The sequence below is a fragment of the Panthera pardus genome, unplaced genomic scaffold, assembly GCF_024362965.1.
Source record: "Panthera pardus isolate Hobbes unplaced genomic scaffold, ASM2436296v1 HiC_scaffold_3, whole genome shotgun sequence".
In the NCBI taxonomy this organism is placed as follows: Eukaryota; Metazoa; Chordata; class Mammalia; order Carnivora; family Felidae; genus Panthera; species Panthera pardus.
In genome coordinates this window covers 10,359,878-10,376,386 of record NW_026526876.1, presented here as the reverse complement: position 1 = coordinate 10,376,386, position 16,509 = coordinate 10,359,878, and the positions used below count along the sequence as shown (strand labels likewise).

The 16,509-nt window shown below is 61.0% G+C and overlaps 5 protein-coding genes and 4 non-coding genes across 12 annotated transcripts; 7 read left to right on the top strand and 2 right to left on the bottom strand.

The window, feature by feature from the left end:
- Positions 1–725: 725 nt before the first annotated feature.
- On the top strand, positions 726–6,630 carry EIF4A1 (eukaryotic translation initiation factor 4A1). The gene is made up of 11 exons (XM_053893110.1): positions 726–798; positions 2,084–2,132; positions 2,527–2,659; positions 3,119–3,258; positions 4,153–4,321; positions 4,646–4,755; positions 4,937–5,080; positions 5,172–5,309; positions 5,402–5,491; positions 5,772–5,851; positions 5,971–6,630. Exons 1-11 carry the CDS (start codon positions 776–778, stop codon positions 6,113–6,115), a joined length of 1,221 nt encoding a protein of 406 aa, XP_053749085.1. The 5' UTR covers positions 726–775; the 3' UTR covers positions 6,116–6,630.
- LOC128774374 (small nucleolar RNA SNORA48) lies at positions 2,699–2,833 on the top strand. Its single transcript, XR_008418952.1, has one exon. It is a non-coding gene; the product is annotated as a small nucleolar RNA SNORA48 (small nucleolar RNA).
- Positions 3,569–3,710, top strand: LOC128774375 (small nucleolar RNA SNORA48). The gene has a single exon (XR_008418953.1). It is a non-coding gene; the product is annotated as a small nucleolar RNA SNORA48 (small nucleolar RNA).
- LOC128774383 (small nucleolar RNA SNORD10) lies at positions 4,415–4,559 on the top strand. Its single transcript, XR_008418961.1, has one exon. It is a non-coding gene; the product is annotated as a small nucleolar RNA SNORD10 (small nucleolar RNA).
- Positions 4,845–10,764, bottom strand: LOC109245942 (transcription initiation factor TFIID subunit 4-like). Of its 4 annotated transcripts, none has more exons than XM_019413585.2 (3): positions 9,480–10,764; positions 9,188–9,294; positions 4,845–5,392 (listed from the first exon to the last, which is right to left on the bottom strand). In XM_019413585.2, the coding sequence occupies exon 1, from the start codon at positions 10,762–10,764 to the stop codon at positions 9,781–9,783; it is 984 nt and encodes a 327-aa protein (XP_019269130.2). In that variant the 3' UTR covers positions 4,845–5,392; positions 9,188–9,294; positions 9,480–9,780. The 4 variants fall into 4 exon arrangements, with proteins under 4 accessions (XP_019269130.2, XP_053749086.1, XP_019269129.2 ...); XM_053893111.1 differs by lacking the exon at positions 4,845–5,392 and adding an exon at positions 8,990–9,096; XM_019413584.2 differs by lacking the exon at positions 4,845–5,392 and having other exon boundaries at positions 9,105–9,294.
- LOC128774356 (small nucleolar RNA SNORA67) lies at positions 5,538–5,678 on the top strand. The gene has a single exon (XR_008418934.1). It is a non-coding gene; the product is annotated as a small nucleolar RNA SNORA67 (small nucleolar RNA).
- CD68 (CD68 molecule) lies at positions 6,726–9,190 on the top strand. Its single transcript, XM_053893112.1, has 6 exons — positions 6,726–7,287; positions 7,370–7,782; positions 7,935–8,054; positions 8,182–8,254; positions 8,376–8,546; positions 8,855–9,190. The coding sequence occupies exons 1-6, from the start codon at positions 7,239–7,241 to the stop codon at positions 8,986–8,988; spliced, it is 960 nt and encodes a 319-aa protein (XP_053749087.1). The 5' UTR covers positions 6,726–7,238; the 3' UTR covers positions 8,989–9,190.
- Positions 10,765–10,770: 6 nt separating the features above from the next.
- Positions 10,771–13,928, top strand: MPDU1 (mannose-P-dolichol utilization defect 1). Its single transcript, XM_019413590.2, has 7 exons — positions 10,771–10,922; positions 11,883–11,948; positions 12,133–12,265; positions 12,590–12,675; positions 12,800–12,918; positions 13,008–13,118; positions 13,215–13,928. The coding sequence occupies exons 1-7, from the start codon at positions 10,820–10,822 to the stop codon at positions 13,335–13,337; spliced, it is 741 nt and encodes a 246-aa protein (XP_019269135.2). The 5' UTR covers positions 10,771–10,819; the 3' UTR covers positions 13,338–13,928.
- On the bottom strand, positions 13,915–15,866 carry SOX15 (SRY-box transcription factor 15). The gene is made up of 2 exons (XM_019413591.2): positions 14,906–15,866; positions 13,915–14,277 (listed from the first exon to the last, which is right to left on the bottom strand). The coding sequence occupies exons 1-2, from the start codon at positions 15,436–15,438 to the stop codon at positions 14,109–14,111; spliced, it is 702 nt and encodes a 233-aa protein (XP_019269136.2). The 5' UTR covers positions 15,439–15,866; the 3' UTR covers positions 13,915–14,108.
- Positions 15,867–16,509: the final 643 nt, after the last annotated feature.

Below are 16,509 nucleotides of genomic sequence, written 5' to 3'. Positions count from 1 at the left end.
CCTCAGCCTTCCACCCCTGGCTCGCTGGCCAGCACCCTGTCTTCATCATCCCTAAAGAGTCCCGTAAGGGAGCTTGAGAGGTGCTGGAGCTGGGCAACAGGACACTTAAGAGAGCCAGCCAAAGTTCATGACAGCGACCCCAAATGCTGGGGAAGCCAGGAAGTCGGCTGTTCCATCCCTGTCCCTCCCTGTGGCCCGGGGGGGGGGGGGGGGGGGGGGGGCCTGTCGCGGGGGCGTCCCGCCTGATCCCATCATCCCCGGCACCTCCGGAACGGGCGGGACGGTGTCCGATCTACCTTTGCTCCGGGAGAGAACGGAACAGAATGTAGGTCCAGAGCAGACTCAGAGCAGAGGCGAAGGGAAGCGGCGGTCTCTGGAGCCCGGAAGTCCCCGGAGGCTGAAGCCTCGCCCCTCTCGCGTGATAGGGCGCGCCGGGCCACATGACCGAGGCGCTCTCGCCTCCGCACGTGTAGGGGCGCTGGGCCCCAAGATGGCTGCCAGGCCTCGAGGCCCGACTCCCATATGTCACTTCCGTACCGGCGAGAAAGGCGGGCCCCAGAGCCAATGGGGCCGCGGGGCGGGTCTTCCCCTTGACAGATGTCCAGGCGGTCCAATGGTGGCCGCGTGCCGGAGCTCCTGCGAGCTGACGTCACGCCGAGTCGCTGAACGCCGGCAGGCGGGGCCGAGGTGGCCAAGCCAATGCGATGGCTGGGGCGGGGTCGGGCGCTCTATAAGTTGTCGATAGGCGGGCACTCCGCCCTAGTTTCTAAGGATCATGTCTGCGAGTCAGGATTCCCGGTAAGAAACCCTTTTGCAAGAGGTCGAGGCTACTTACCCAGCCGCTCCCTCCCGAGGGCCCCGCGGGGGGAGCTGAGGCCCACCGCCCTGGGCACCCCTCCCCCCACCCGGGGTTGCGGGGCAGCCACGCCGGGAGGCCCGGTCCTGGGGAGCGAGTAGGCGCGGCCCGCCGGGAGGCCGGCGCCGAGCGCCAGGCGAGGCCGCGGCCGGGCGTGGGAGGCGGAGGCGGAGGCGGCCGCCGCCGCGTGTGGCCCGAGCCGGCGGGTCCGGGCGCCTCTCTGCCTGAGGGAGGGCTCGCGCGCGCTCGGGATTCCGGAGGGTTCCGACGGGACCACTGGCCGGAGCGGGGACGCCCGGGTCCTGCGAGCCGGGCGCGTCGTCGCGCGGAGCGATGGGTCGGGGCGGAAGAAGCCGGCCGTTCAGTGTGCTGGTTTTCTTGACGGCCAGGACCGAGCCTGACCCCGAGGAGCGGCCGCGTGAGGCACCGGGAGCCCACCCGGCGCCGGGCGGGCGGGTCCATTTTGCCGCACGAGCCGGGCAATTGGCAAACTGCGGATGGGCAGGTCCACTTTCCTTCGGGGGTGAGCGGCCTGAGGTATGGGAGGGCGACGCCATTTCGCGACGGGGGCGGGCGGGATGTGGATTGTGCCGTGGCGGGGGGCGGGGGGAGACGCCGCTGGGTGGTCGAGGGAGCGAGCACATGGCGGCCCGAGGGGCTCCCCTCCCCCAGCCCGCTTCGCTTCTCAGTGTTGTGCAATCGCCCCCTTCGCTAGCTCGGCTGGGGCTCATTGTGCGCGAGGCCGCCACCGCCCGCGGCCTCCCACATCCGGGCACCGCGAGGGGGGGAGACGGGCTGGAGGGGGTGGGGGAGGGCGCGGGCGGAGTGACGTGGGGGGAAGGGGATGTCCTACCCTCGCATCGGGGAGGTGCGGGGCGGGACTTCCGGCGCGCCGGGGCCGCGGTGGGAGGTGCGCGCGCTCGGACTCGGAGCGGCCCGGCCCCGGACACGTGGGCCCGGCCGCGGGGACCACCTCCGGTCCCCCGGAAGCGCCGACGCCGTTCCTTCCAGCCTCCGGGCCTTCGGGGGTTGGGTCGTCCCCTCGGTGGCGGGGCCAGAGGCCTGATTCGGTTGTAAATTGAGCACTGTGTCTCCTGGGGTCCAGGATGGGGTCGGGTCGGGGAGCGTGGGCTGATGGCATCGTGCGAGGCCGGTTGCTGGTAGGAAGAGCCTGGCCGTCGGGATTTCTGGCGTCTCAGTCGGCCTACTTCTACTTTAAACCAACAGATCCAGAGACAATGGCCCCGATGGGATGGAGCCCGAAGGCGTCATCGAGGTGAGATGGCACTCCTGCGCCACTGTCTTTAGTCCCTGGGAAAGGCAGTGTCTCTAGCAGCGTCTCCTGGTTTCTGGAGAGCTGCTTGCCTAACTGCCAAGTAGATGACTTCTCCTACCCATCCTAAGTCCTTTCCAGTGATCTGTTCCAAATCGGTAGGTCCCTGAGTGTGTGTGAAACACGTCCTGTGTGTTGAGTCTCCCCTCTCCTATGCTGTCCAGCCTCTCCTCTTACAAGTGGACCGGCCCCTTAGAGTGACTTCCCAGACCGCGTAGAGCCAACCAGCTTCCCAGGTGGGAGGAGAGGCTGTGGGCTCTGGAGCTTTGGTCGTTTGCTCCACTTCTGGGACACCGCGTCGCCTCTTCTACCATTTGAATTGTTTTGTGCCCCACAGAGTAATTGGAACGAGATCGTTGACAGCTTTGACGACATGAACCTCTCCGAGTCCCTTCTCCGGGGCATCTATGCCTATGGTTTCGAGAAGCCTTCTGCCATCCAGCAGCGAGCCATTCTTCCTTGTATCAAGGGTAAGATAAGATCCCTCTGCCCCAGAATGAGTTCTGCATGGTCCCTGACCTGGGTGGAGTGGCACCTGGTCAGTGGTGCCAGCCTCATATCAGTCTGGGGCAAAGCAATTCCTTGTTTATCCCAGCTTGGCTTTTGGTTTGTGCCGGTGCCTGGTTCATGCCCTGGACACATGGATGGTTGGTTGGATTTCAGTAAGGTGGTATTTTAGCCAGTTCTTCACTGCTATTGGTATTTTAGGTCAAAGGTCAATTCTGGGCAGTCCTAAATGAATGAATAATCTAACTTGGTTTCCAGATGTTCCCATTTGGGCACTAGGTTGTGGCGCGGTAAAGTCTGGGAGGCACTAAGTGCTTGGCACTTAGCTCTTATCAACTGCTTGTTGATGGAGCAGAGCCTTGAACATCTCCTGTTAGCAACACGTACGTACTCTCACGTCAAGTTTCTTCTACTCTGTTTAGGTTATGATGTGATCGCTCAAGCCCAGTCTGGGACTGGGAAAACAGCCACTTTTGCCATATCGATTCTGCAACAGATTGAATTGGATCTAAAGGCCACACAGGCCTTGGTCCTGGCGCCCACTAGAGAGCTGGCTCAGCAGGTGAGCGTGTGGCTTCCCTCCCCTGGAGGGTGCTCTGGGAAGGAGCATAATCAGAAAGTCCGAGGTGTGCTCCCTAAGGGCCACCACCTCAAGGGCCACCACCTCAAGATCCGAAGCGTTGGGGAAGAGAGATCTAAAGAAAATGAGCCAAGGACTGCTGGATCTCTGGAGGCTGGCTGGGGTTAATTACATCCCCTTTCCTAACGAACAATAAGCATCGTTTCCTCCGCCCATTTCCTGAGTCCAGGGAAAAGGCAGCTAGGTGGAGCCCGGCTGGCTGAGCAAGTTTGGTGGCTGTTGTGTGAACCAACCCCCTGGTGATGGGCAAAGAGACACCTCGCTGATGGTGCTGCTCTTATATCAGCCTGGGGCAGAGCAGACGCAGTCCTTTGTTCATCCTAGCTTGATGCCTGGGTTGGTGGCCAGAGCTGTTTCATGCCTGGGGCACATGAAATCCTAGTGATAGACTTTTCTTGGGTCTTGGAGGAGAGAGAATGAGAAACATTCGTTTCCTAAGGATTCCTTAGGGCATTAATGGGCAGAACACACTTTTTTCAAGAGCGAACATGGCATCTAGTATCGATCGGTTCAGTGGCAGAAGGACGCAGGTAGAGGTCATTCTGTTCATTGGGATCTAACGAATGGGTCGCTCTTGGCTTTTGGAAAGGGCCGTTACTGTGAATCCTTGTATTCTTTGGGACCAGACAAGTTCAGATCCTGTGCCTGCCCCTTCTTGGCAGTGTGGTCTTAAATGAAGTCGTCTGCTCGTTTCTTGTCCGGGAAGTGAGTTTCACGGCGCACGTGCGATCTGCAGAGAGTGACACGAGAAGCCTTTCCGGGGGGCCTGGCACGGTTGTAGCTAATCTGCGGGTCCTTCTCTTTCTCTGGGTTCAGATACAGAAGGTGGTCATGGCGTTGGGAGATTACATGGGTGCCTCCTGCCATGCCTGCATCGGAGGGACCAACGTACGTGCCGAGGTGCAGAAGCTTCAGATGGAAGCACCCCATATCATCGTGGGGACCCCGGGACGTGTGTTCGACATGCTTAACCGGAGATACTTATGTGAGTGTCAGCTTTCTGCTTCCCCGTCTTCCCGGTCCTCACCTGACTACAACCTCGTCCCCTAGGCCGTCTGTTTTCGCCCGTGGAAGAGTTGCTCTGTGATGAACCCATGCGTGTCATCTGAGCCTGGCTTGGCTCCCCTGTCTTCTCAGCCCGGGGAGTGTTCTACTTCCCAGGCCTGTCGCCTGGCCTGGCACGGGGGTCCCAGGCAAAGGATCAGCCTTTGTATTCTGAGAGCAGACCTCTCGTCCGTTCTTTCTCTGGAGGTTGAAGCCTGACTTCATAGTTCTCTAGTTTTGTTACCTGTTGTTTTTCCTGCCGTAGCTCCCAAATACATCAAGATGTTTGTGCTGGACGAAGCTGACGAAATGTTAAGCCGCGGGTTCAAGGACCAGATCTATGACATATTCCAGAAGCTTAACAGTAACACCCAGGTGAGCAAGCCGTTAGAGACTGGTGGGGGGTGGGGGGGATAGGACAGCGATGGCAAGTGCCAGAGAAACCATAGGAAGGAATTCCGGTGTCTCGCTTCGGGCCTCTTTACACGCCGGCTTCTGTTTGAGGGGGCAGGCATCGTGGAGGAGCCCCTACCCCGAGGCTTCTCTCTTCCCTTAGGTGGTCTTGCTGTCTGCTACGATGCCTTCCGACGTGCTCGAGGTGACCAAGAAGTTCATGAGGGACCCCATTCGAATTCTGGTCAAGAAGGAGGAGTTGACCCTGGAGGGTATCCGCCAGTTCTACATCAATGTGGAACGAGAGGTGGGGCCCCGGGGCAGGGGGCGGGCCTGGTGGTGCGTCGTTGGTACAGCCCCTGACTGATCTCCCCGCCCCCGCCCCGCCCCCCCTCCAGGAGTGGAAGCTGGACACACTGTGCGACTTGTACGAGACCCTGACCATCACGCAGGCTGTCATCTTCATCAACACCCGAAGGAAGGTCGATTGGCTCACTGAGAAGATGCACGCCCGAGACTTCACCGTGTCCGCGATGGTGAGTTCTGTCCACCTGGCTCCCGGCAGCGCGTGCGTCCGCGCCCTGCTCACCACTGGTCCTCAGGACGCACCCTCCATTTCCTGTTCCAGCACGGAGACATGGACCAAAAGGAGCGAGACGTTATCATGAGGGAGTTCCGCTCTGGCTCTAGCAGAGTATTGATCACCACTGACCTGCTGGTGAGTAGAGCGGACTCGGGAGAAGACTGGGAAGGAAGAAGGGAAAATCCAAGGTGATTCCCTCTCCAAGGGGCCTGCTCGTGCCCCTCTTCAGGAAAGTAGCAGCTTGGAACAGAACCTGGCAAGCCTCAGGCCGTCGGGGGAGGGGAGCTTTGTTTCCTTTGCCTGCCTTCGGCTGCCTACACCGCGCTCCAGTCCCTCCTGCGCCGGGACTGTGCTCCTCTCTTTTCCCTTGCTCGCCTCTCGTTCACACGCTGACCCATCCTCTCCTTTGCCCCAGGCCAGAGGCATTGACGTCCAGCAGGTTTCCTTAGTCATCAACTACGACCTTCCCACCAACAGGGAAAACTACATCCACAGGTAAGTGTGGCTCCGAAACGCGGCCTCCCCTCTCCCTGCGCCGTGGCTCCCCCCCCCCCCCCCCCCCCCGGCTCCCCTTCCCTTCATCCTACCTACCGAGGCGTCCTGTTTTCCACCAGAATTGGTCGCGGTGGACGATTTGGCCGTAAGGGTGTGGCTATCAACATGGTGACAGAAGAGGACAAGAGGACACTTCGAGACATCGAGACCTTCTACAACACCTCCATTGAGGAGATGCCCCTCAATGTTGCTGACCTCATCTGAGGGGCTGTCCTGCGCCCTGGCCCTACCCAGGCTTCAGTCCTTGGGGGGCTGAAGAGGAGCAGGAGGGGGGAGGGAAGGGAGCCAAGGGATGGACATCTTGTCATTTTTTTTCTTTTTTTTTTTTTCTTTGAATAAATGTCACTTTTTGAGGCAAAAGGAGGAACCGTGAACATTTTAGACACCCTTTTCTTTGGGGCAGATTCCTGCCCCAGGCGCCGTCTCTTCTCCCGAAAACACTAATCCATGTCCGTAACCCACTCAGCCTCCAAACCCCAGAGGCTCTCCCCCACCCAGCTGCCCGCCTCTAAAGAGGATTCAAGGGGCTATAGTGTCACCCAACCTCATTTGCTGGACCAAATCTGGAGAACCCTTGAGCTAGGTGGCCCATGGGGTTGTCCCCAGGTGGGGGGAGCAGGGGAGAGAAAATGGTAGCCATTTTTACATTGTTTTGTATAGTATTTATTGATTCAGGAAACAAACAACAAAATTCTGAATAAAATGACTTGGAAACTGCCTGTTGGGCTTCTCATTTCTTGCCTCCCCTTCCCTCCCACCTGTTACTGGGTACATCTCTGGCTGGGTCCCCAGCTACTACCCTTCTAGATTTCCCTTGTGTCGCTGCTTCCCAACTATGTGACCGGGAAATGGTCACGATGACTGGGTAACATGACCATCTGTACGTGGTCGGGTGCGGGCACCATCACAAGTGCCTCACGTGTCTCCAAGAGGAAGTAACGGAGGGAAGAGGGAGTAAACCGCCCCCCCCCTTCCTCCTAGAGAGCGGGGAGGGAAGAGGCCATCTCCCCCCCTAACAGCTTGGAATCCCTCCCCTCAGGGCTTTCCTAAAGCAGACAAGTGAGTCCCCATGGGACAGCTGCCCCCTAACTCCCTGTGGCTCATTCGTGCAGCCAGGGCCAATCCCCTAATTTGGTGACGACAGTTCAATGACTAAGTGGTGGCTGGGGCTGAGGTGCCTGAGTCAGGTTGGGGACAGGCACTGTCTCAGTTGCAGGAAGTCATAAGCTTAATTCCTCCTTTTCCAAAAGAGCGGAGGGAACAGGGTTGAGCAAGCAGCTGGGACTGACTGAACCTACCTGGACGGACTGGGTGAGGCTGTCCTGCCATGAGGCTGGTGGTGGTTTTCTCGGGGGCCTTGTTGGGGCTTCTAGTCGGTAAGGAGACAGGCCCAAAGGGGAGGGAACCTGGGGGGAGCGCGCCCCTGGGCCGCTAACCAGGCTGTTCCTCCGCCCAAAGCCCAGGGGACAGTGAATAGCTGTCCTCACAAAAAATCGGCCACTCTGCTGCCATCCTTCACGGTGACACCCACAGCTACAGAAAGCACAGCAAGGCCTGCGACCACCAGCCACAGAACCACCACCGCGGGCGCCACCAGCCACGAGCCCACAACGGCCACCCACCATACGGTCACCACCCCCAGTCACGGGAACGCCACAGTTCACCCGACGACAAACAACAGCACGGCCGCCAGCCCGAGAGCCCCCACCAGTGCCCCCCACCCGGGACCCCCTCCACCCCCTCCAAGCCCGAGCCCAGGCTCCAAGGGCGCTGTAGGGGACTACACATGGACTAATGGCTCCCAGCCCTGCGTCCGGCTCCAAAGCCAGATCCAGATCGGAATTCTGTACCCGACCCAGGGCGGAGGAAAGGTAAAAGCTCGGGGACCGTGGACACGAGGGGAAGCCAGTGAGGCCACAGGCCGTGGCTCAGAAGGAAGAGTGAAGGAGGGCGCAGGGTGGGGATGGAGGAGACCTCGGATGGCACGGCTGCGTTGTCTTACGAAACTGCTGAACTTCTGCAGGCCTGGGGCATCTCGGTGCTGAACCCCAACAAAACCAAGGCGCAGGGGGACTGTGAGGGTGCCCAAACCCACCTGCTTCTCTCGTTCCCCTACGGACAGCTCAGCTTTGGATTCAAGCAGGTACTTCCCCCTCAGCCCTCACCCTCCACGCGCCCTTTCCCTACCCGTCCCTCGCTGTGCTCCCGACCCCACGGACACGGACGCCACTCCCCCCAGCCACCCTGAGCCTTCCCGGTCCCCTTCCCAGGAGCCACAGCAGAGCGCTGTCTACCTGAGCTACGTGGCTCTGGAGTACAACGTGTCCCTCCCACAGGCGGCACGTGAGTGACCTCCCCTCCCGTCGTCCCTCGCACTGGCTGCCCGCGCTCCTGCGAGGGGGTGGGGGGCTGAGCCGAGGGGTGGGGACACGGACACAGAGCTGACCCTTCCTCACTCTTCCAGAGTGGACGTTCTCCGTTGAGAACTCATCCCTTCACGCTCTCCAAGCCCCCCTGGGCCAGAGCTTCAGCTGCGGGAACGCAAGCCTGTCTCTCTCCCCAGCACTGCGCCTTGACCTGCTACACCTGAGGCTCCAGGCTGCCCAGCTGCCCCCCTCAGGGGCCTTTGGGCCAAGTAAGACCTACTCCTTGCCTTACCCGCCCCCCACCCCCACCCCGTCCCTGTCGGCCCCGCCCCACCCCAGGCCTCCCTGCTCCCACCCTGAACTTTCCTTCCTCTCTCAGGCTGCTCGTAACTATAGAGCACGTGTTCGTCCTCCAGAAGACTCTGTCCCCTTCTCCCCTTTTATCTACTGCTCAGAGTCAGCTAGGAGAGCTCCTCCCCAGTCCCCCTACTTCCCTACGAGCGCCACCTCCCCTCCACCCTCTTCCCACCTGTCCCCAGCACCGCCGCCACGCCTCCCTGCCCTCCCCTTCGGCCAGGTTTCCCTTGTCCGACTGACCAGTTCCTCCTGCTGCCCCTCGTCATTGGCCTGGTCTCCCTGGGCCTCCTCGCCCTGGTGCTCGCTACGTTCTGCATCGTCCGGAGACGCCCGCCCACCTACCAGCCCCTCTGAGCTCGAGGCCCAGGGGCTGCCTTCACTCCTCACCACTCAGCTGACTCAGAAACAAAGCGGCCTTCCTTCCCTCTCAGTCTTTGAGAACAAAAGTACAGATAATGCAACCTGGGGGGGGGGGGGGGCGAGAGGAAAGAGGTTAATTGAATGTGATGAGTTTCTCCTCCCCCGTCCCCGGAAAAATAAAACCTGCTCCAACCTCTGTCCTTGCTTTCCCCCGTCCTTCTGGCTGGGATGAAAAGCCGTGAGTTTCTTGTCCCGTGCCTTTCTGCGCCTTCTGCGGTTGAGTCTCAGGGAGCCAGACAGCTAGTGAGGGACGAAAACACTATGCGTGACCACATGTCCTCACGGGTTCGCCCCCCCAGCCGCCACCGCAGCCAACCTGGCAGAGGCTGGTGGAGGGTCTGCCTCCACCCCTTCCTCCTCCTCTGGTTCCCCCACCCCTCCAATCCTGTTAGGCAAATACAGATGAAGCAGATAGGAGATCACACCTGTGCCATTTCCTTTCCCAAGGCTCCTTAGCAACGGAATGCTCTGCCTTGCCCGTGCTCCTCTCTCACCTGCAAAGGGTTTCATCAGCTCTGGCAGCAGCGGGTACTCTGCCCTGCACGTGCAAATCCCCTCTGTGCTCCTAGGAACAACCTGCCTCCAGCCTGAGCCACCCACCAAGCCGACCCTGAAGTCCTCCCAGTGGCGGTCTCCCTGGTGGGAGTGGGTGGCACCCCAGGACAGCCAGTGTCCAGAATCCAGAAAGGGCTCCCGTACAGCCACGGCCTGCACCATGACTGAGGGTCACGGGGCAGTGGCTGGGGAGCAGGACACGACCGTTCCGGTCTCGTAGCCTAGTATAAGGCCCAACATCCACCCCGCTGGGGGCGGCCTGCTCGCGGCGCGTCTCCCCAGCAGCCCCACCACCACCGCGTCCCCGACGTCCCGTGTGACCCTGCTGAGTATGGCCAAGAACGGCCGCTCGACAGCGTGGTGGCTGCGGCGGCGCCCGGCCGCCAGGGTGTCACGGCCAGGCCCACCTCCATCAGGAGGGCTGAGAGCTGGGGTCCCAGCGCTGGGGGGCGGAGGGCATCGTTCCCACCCGGCGGTCCGAGGGCCCCTTTCCCAAGAGGGGCTGCTGGGCCCGCCGGCCCCGCTGCTGTTCACGCCCAGCACGCGGCGGGGCCGACGGGGTGGGAGAGAGCCCTCGGGCATGTGCCGGGCCTCGCGGGGCCTGGGCTCGCCTTCCCCGCCGCCTCCTCTTCCGCTCCGCGGTCCCGGCCCAGCAGCTGCCCAAGCACCCAGCCTCGGAGGCCCGGGCGAACCGGGGGAGAGAGACACACGGGCCCTGCGCGCAGCTTCGGCGCCGACCGTCCTGCTCCCGCCGGCGCCGTTCCTTCTGGAGACGCCGAGAGCACAGGAGACGGGGAGCCACGCCTCCCCCACCCAACGCCCTTTCGCAGACTCCCGCTCCTTCTCTCTCAACTTCGAACAAGGCGAGGTCTGCCGGGCGAAGACAAGATGGCGCCGCGCAGCAGGCGCCGAGAGGAGGCTAAATGTGGCCTCCGAATTGGAAGCGTAAACAAAGGCGCGAAAGATGGAACTGCGCAGGCGCACAGCCTTAGCACGCCGCAACACTCGAACCCGGAGGGCGCGTCCAAAACGTGGTCTCTGGACGAGACCTATTTCACGCTGCAGAAAGCGGGGAGGAGTAAGAAAAAGCGGGGAACAGGGGGCGGTACAGCTTAGTCGCGGGGAGGTAGGGGGCGGAGTGTCCAGAGCGCGCATGCGCACCGTACGTCAATGGCGGCCAGGAGAGACTGGCGGAAGCTAGTTTTGCAACATGGCGGCCGAGGCGGACGGCCCGCTCAAACGAGTGCTGGTGCCGCTTCTCTTACCTGAAAAATGCTACGACCAAATTTTCGTCCAGTGGGACTTGCTTCACGGTGAGTTTAATTCGGCATCCTATCAAAGTTCTGCTCGAGCGCCCTCGGCCGTAAGCGGGGCGTGACCGCGGGTTAGGTGGCCGCGACTGCGGCCCCGCAGCGCTGGGCGGAAGTCACTCCAGACCGGGCCGGAAGTGCCTCGGTCTCCTTAGAGGGAGCTCGCCATATTTGGGCGGGAGGAAGGCGGAACCACTCCTTTGTGAGGCTCGCGCTTTAGCGATGGTCCCGGACCGAGGGACTCAAATTTTACAAAACAAAGTTAAAATCTGACCAAATCGTTCCAGTCTTTAATAGGTCACTATTCTTTCAGGGGCCAAGTTACACTTGTTTCAAAGGCTCCTTCCACCCTCCGCTTCTGCTCTTGGTTTACTTTTGGAACAACCCGCCTTCTTACTCCCGTCTGTCAGGCAGTTGCACACAAAGCCCACCTCAGACACCAGACCCTTTAGGAGGCCTTCCCAGTCTGTTCTGGTCAGTTCCTGGTCCACCACCGCGCTCCTGGGACACGATTTGGTCGAAGTCATGACTCCCACTTGGCTAACCAGGCTCCTTGGGCGGGTAGAGCTTCCAGGATGGGAAGATGCGGGCCAGGGACAGAGGGTTCAGGCATGAGGGACAGGGAGACCTGTCTTTGGAATGGATCCTAGTTGTTCAGGAGAATAAAGGCTTGGAGGACTCTTGGGCATTGCTCAGCTTTTCAGTGAAGCAATGGAGAGCCTTGGAAGTCAGAAGACCAAGAAGTTTAGCTGTAATCTGTACGGTATAAACTGTTTTGGAAAGTCACCTGCCTGACAGTGATAGGATTTGAAGCAGGAAGGGCCGTACAGCCCAGGGCTTCCTTGTGTGGGTAGGTCAGGGTCTAAAGGAGCAGCGACAAGCATAGGAGCATGAAAATCCTTTATTTACCCCTGGCCTGGGTGCCAGGGACCTCCTTCCATGTACCCCTTTTTCTCTTCTCAGTTCCCTGTCTCAAGATTCTCCTCAGCAAAGGCCTGGGTCTGGGCATCGTGGCTGGGTCTGTGCTGGGTATGTATCTTCTCTTCTCTTCCAGTTGTGGGGATGAGGGTGGAGGGCTGAGAGTCTGTGAACTGGGCGGGTCCCTTGACCAGAACCGGGGTTAACACGCTTCCCAGGCCGCTCTGTAGCTGTTGAGTTGCACTCCCACGGGATGTCGTCTCCTCATCCCTGTCCTTCTCATCCTTTCTCTTAGTAAAACTGCCCCAGGTGTTCAAAATTCTGAGAGCCAAGAGTGCCGAAGGGTTGAGCCTTCAGTCCGTGATGTTAGAACTGGTGGCGTTGACAGGCACCATGGTCTACAGCATCACCAACAACTTCCCCTTCAGGTGAGGGGGGCTGCCCTTTACCCCCCAGGCTGAATGCTGACAACTCTAACGGGGCGTTGGGGAGAGGCAGATGCAGGGGCAGGAAGCCTTAAGATTTCCTCCTGGAAATCTGGCCATTGTTTGTGGCCGTGATGAGAGGAGGTGAGCCTCCCAAGAATGCCCGGGATCTAGACTGAGTCAGTCGGGTGGGGGCTGTTTGGAAACCAGTAGGGCTGTGGAGGACAGGGAGCGATCAGAAGTGTGTCCCCGGATGGACGGGCCGTGGAGGCTCTCCCTGCCTCCTTCCAGGCCCGCCTTTCTTCTTCCCCACTCTTGACTCCGCAGCTCTTGGGGCGAAGCCCTGTTCCTGACGCTCCAGACAGTCACCATCTGCTTCCTGGTCCTGCACTACAGAGGACAGACTGCCAAAGGTGCTGGGGATTTACCCGAGAGCGGAGTGTGGCTCTTGGGGGCCCTGCCGGGAACTCGCGCTTGGGGAAGGAAGCCAGAGCACCGGAGAGGTTGATCGGGACTCCTTATCTCCCCGACCCCCAGGTGTCACTTTCCTAGTGTGCTATGCACTGGTCCTGCTGGTCCTGCTGTCACCACTAACGCCCCTGTCCGTGGTCACCCTGCTCCAGGCCTCCAACGTGCCTGCTGTAGTAGGGGGGAGGGTGAGTACCGGGAGCAAGAGAAGGATATTGCATGGGGGGAGCGTGGTAAGAGTTCACATGACAGAACCGAGTCTCAATTCCCCCCCTAGCTGCTCCAGGCAGCCACTAACTACCGGAACGGGCACACAGGCCAGCTCTCCGCTGTCACGGTCTTTCTGCTCTTTGGGGGCTCCTTGGCCAGAATCTTCACCTCCGTTCAGGTGAGTGCACCTTCTGCCCTCTAGAGGGCACTAAAACCTGGTCTCCTGGCTCTCCAGGGAGGACTGCTCAAGTGACCCCGGCTGTCTCTCACCTAGGAGACCGGAGACCCCCTCATGGCTGGAACCTTCGTGGTCTCTTCCCTCTGCAATGGCCTCATTGCTTCCCAGCTCATCTATTACTGGAACGTCAAGGCCCCCATCCAGAAGAAAAAGCAGTAGGGATGAGCCGGCTACTGGAGTCCGCTCCACGTTTCCACCCACCCACCCACCCTCAGGGCCATTCTCATCCGAACCAGTCCGCTGGTGTGACTTCTGATCATTCATTCCACTGCAACTGTAAAATTCTGAGCCAGAGTTTTAGTGGGACTGCAGATCCTTAGAAGGGGTAGGGATTTCCAGGCTGACGTCTGGCAGTTACTGCCCGCTGTCCCGTGCATGTACTACCGGTTCATTTATTTTGCCTGAGATTCCTCCTACTTAGGTATTCTGGGGCCAAGGTCTGCCCTGTCCTCCCCATCTCCCTACTTCCCTGATGGCCTAGAGGACGGAGTCTGGCCAGTGGAAGGAACTAGGGGTTTGCGGCCGCCTCCCTCCCTGAACCTGGTTGGGACGGTCTCCAGGACCCCAGTGCCGGGTAGGGTGTGGGGAAGGGGGACGAGAATGACTCAGGCAGGGCCCCAGGGTGGGGTGAGGAGGTTCCTGCTCTGGCAGGTCCAGGCGGAAGGGAGTGGAGGCTGCCGGTTCCTGCTGCAGTGAAGGGGAACAGAAGTGGGGCAATAAAGACTCAGAGACCTGGTTTAATCATAAAAACTGTGTTCGTCCTAAAAAAAACCACGTGTTGTATTTTGGGGGCAGGGCGAGGGAACCGCAGCACAGGCTTCTGAACTGTGGGCCAACAGGGTTCTAAAGAAGGGTTTGCAGCCTGGGGTGGGAGGTTCTGGGTGAAAAAGGAGAGTGAAGCCGTTCCTGGGAGGTCCATGTTCATGAGAGTTAGAGGTGGGTCAGGGGCATGGGGGTCCCTGACAGGGGAGGGTTGTACGCAGTGGGGGAGCCTGGGGGTAGGTAGGGGCTGTAGTGGGGGAGCAGCTCACCCTGGAGCCTCGGGTTACTCTGAGGGAGGGAGCACGGCGACGAGGCCTCTGGTTTGCAGTGGGAAGAGCTGCAAAGAGAGAGACACTGGGGTTAGAGAGCGCGTTTCTGGGTTGGGAGGGGCCAGCAGGGCCCCCCAACTCACAATTGGGGGCGGGGCGCCTCAGCTCTAGCCAACGGAGGCAGAACCTGTCACCCACGTACCCCTCTCCCTGGCTCTCCGGGCCCCACTGGGTACCGCGGGTTCAGAACCAGAGCCCAGGATGGCTTAAGAGCAGTGCAGCGGCCGTGTCGGGGCACGCTCCGGAGCCGGCTTGCGTGCTGCGCCTGTTTTCCTCTTTCGGGGCAGCAGGCCAGGAAGGGGCAGAGTTGGGCCTGGCCTCTCCTTGCCCCGCGGGCTGGGAGAGGAAGCCGGGTCACGGGAGGGCCAGAAGCGGGGAGGAAACGGGAAATTCAGGTAACCAGAACGTGATCACGTCCGGGGGAGGGGGTATGTCCTGCGGGGCTGCCCCTATCGGGCCAGGATGGAAACATCCTTCAGGGAAACCTGGGCCACCGGAGCGCTCCCGGCCCAGGCTTCACGGGGCACCGGGGGGTGGGGTGGGTGGGTGTGCCCCCGCTCTCTCCCGGGAACGACCTCTGCACGGGGCGTACTCGGGGCCCCTGCCCGTCCCTCACCGCGCGTCCCAGGCACTCACCCGTAACCGGCAGGCAGGTAAGCTGTCGAGTAGTTGGGCGGCTGGTACCCAAAGCCTCTGCTCCCCTGCGTGGTCGCGTACCCGGGACCCCACACCGGCCCGCCGCCAGCCACGCCGCCGCCTCCCTGGCCGAAGTGGGGCGGCCCGGCGGCCGCGCTCTTGGTCTTGCGCCGAGGCCGGTACTTGTAGTCGGGGTAGTCGCGCAGGTGCCGCGCCCGGAGCCGCTTGGCCTCTTCCACGAAGGGCCGCTTCTCGTCCTCGCCCAGCAGCTTCCACTGCGCGCCCAGGCGCTTGGAGATCTCCGAGTTGTGCATCTTTGGGTTCTGCTGCGCCATCTGGCGGCGCTGCGCGGAGCTCCACACCATGAACGCGTTCATGGGTCGCTTCACCTTCTCCAGGGGAAGCCCCCCGGACACCACCGGGCTGCCGGCGCCTTCCCGCTCCTGGCAGCCCGAGGACGAGTTGGTAGGAGCAGCGGGAGCGGGCGGCTCCAAGCCCCAGGCCTGGTCGTGTGAGGAGCCGGGAAGCGCCATGGGGGCCGGTGGGGTGCAGGGAAGGCTTTAGAGGGCGTCCTACACGCCCTCCCCTCCAAAGTGAAACGCTGATGCCCAGGACCGGTGTCCTGATGACGGAAGGGTCTCCCTGGTCTGGAGTCGTCCCAGAGAAACTCACGGCCTTAAGAAGTTTACGTCGTCCCCAAGTTCAGAGTCTTTAGAATGGAGCGCCTGCTCCCAACCAATCAGGCACCCTCTGGAGAGCCAGGCGCTGAATCCGCTGCCCCGTACCCCGCAGGGGAGGGGATGCCCTCTCCGGCCCTTGACGCCGCGGGGTCCCGGACCCAGCCCGCTGCCCCGCGGTCGCGCTCCCGGTCCCTGGAGTCCTGGAGTCCCGCGGCCGGATCGCCGCAGCCCCTCTCACCTGGCCTCAGCGTCTGTGGCTGGCGGGTGGGCCAGGCCGGGAACGGCTTTTAACCAGACTCCTCCCCGCTCCCTCCCAGCAGACCGCGCCTCCTTAAGGGCGCCAACGTTCCCCCTCCCTTAGGCAAACCCAGGTGTCCCGGCCCTCCCAGCCCCCAACGCTCCCCCTGGGGCACCACGCCCCCTCCCCACCCAAGACCCAGATGTAGAGCCTTCCGCCCCTGGTAGCTCTGATCCGCTTCCCCTCCCTTCTTGAGCTTTGGCAATTTAAAGTCAATTTTTTGGCACAATGGGATCAAGCACAGGAGAATCAAAAGCCCTCAGGGTCACAATTGAGCCTGGAGGAAGTTGGGAACACCCCACCCCCTACCCCAAACCCTTTTCTAGTGCCTACTGCTCCTCCAAACCCCTGACCTGGCCCTGGGGCAAGAAAGGCAGTCGGGAGGCAGGCCATTTTTGTTTCCTGAGTCATCCCAGCAGGTGCTCAAGTGATGATTCAGCCCCTTTCTCCAGGTGAGAAAACTTCAACCCTCCCAACTCCAGCCCCCAAACCGTGGTCTCTCCACTGCCTGTTCTATCTCCAAACCGGAGTCTGAAGGCAGGGAGCCAGGGACCCCAAGACAACCCACCCCCAGGACTGAGCAGTCAGCAGCGTGGATGCCAGAGACAAAGCCTGCATCCAGAGCA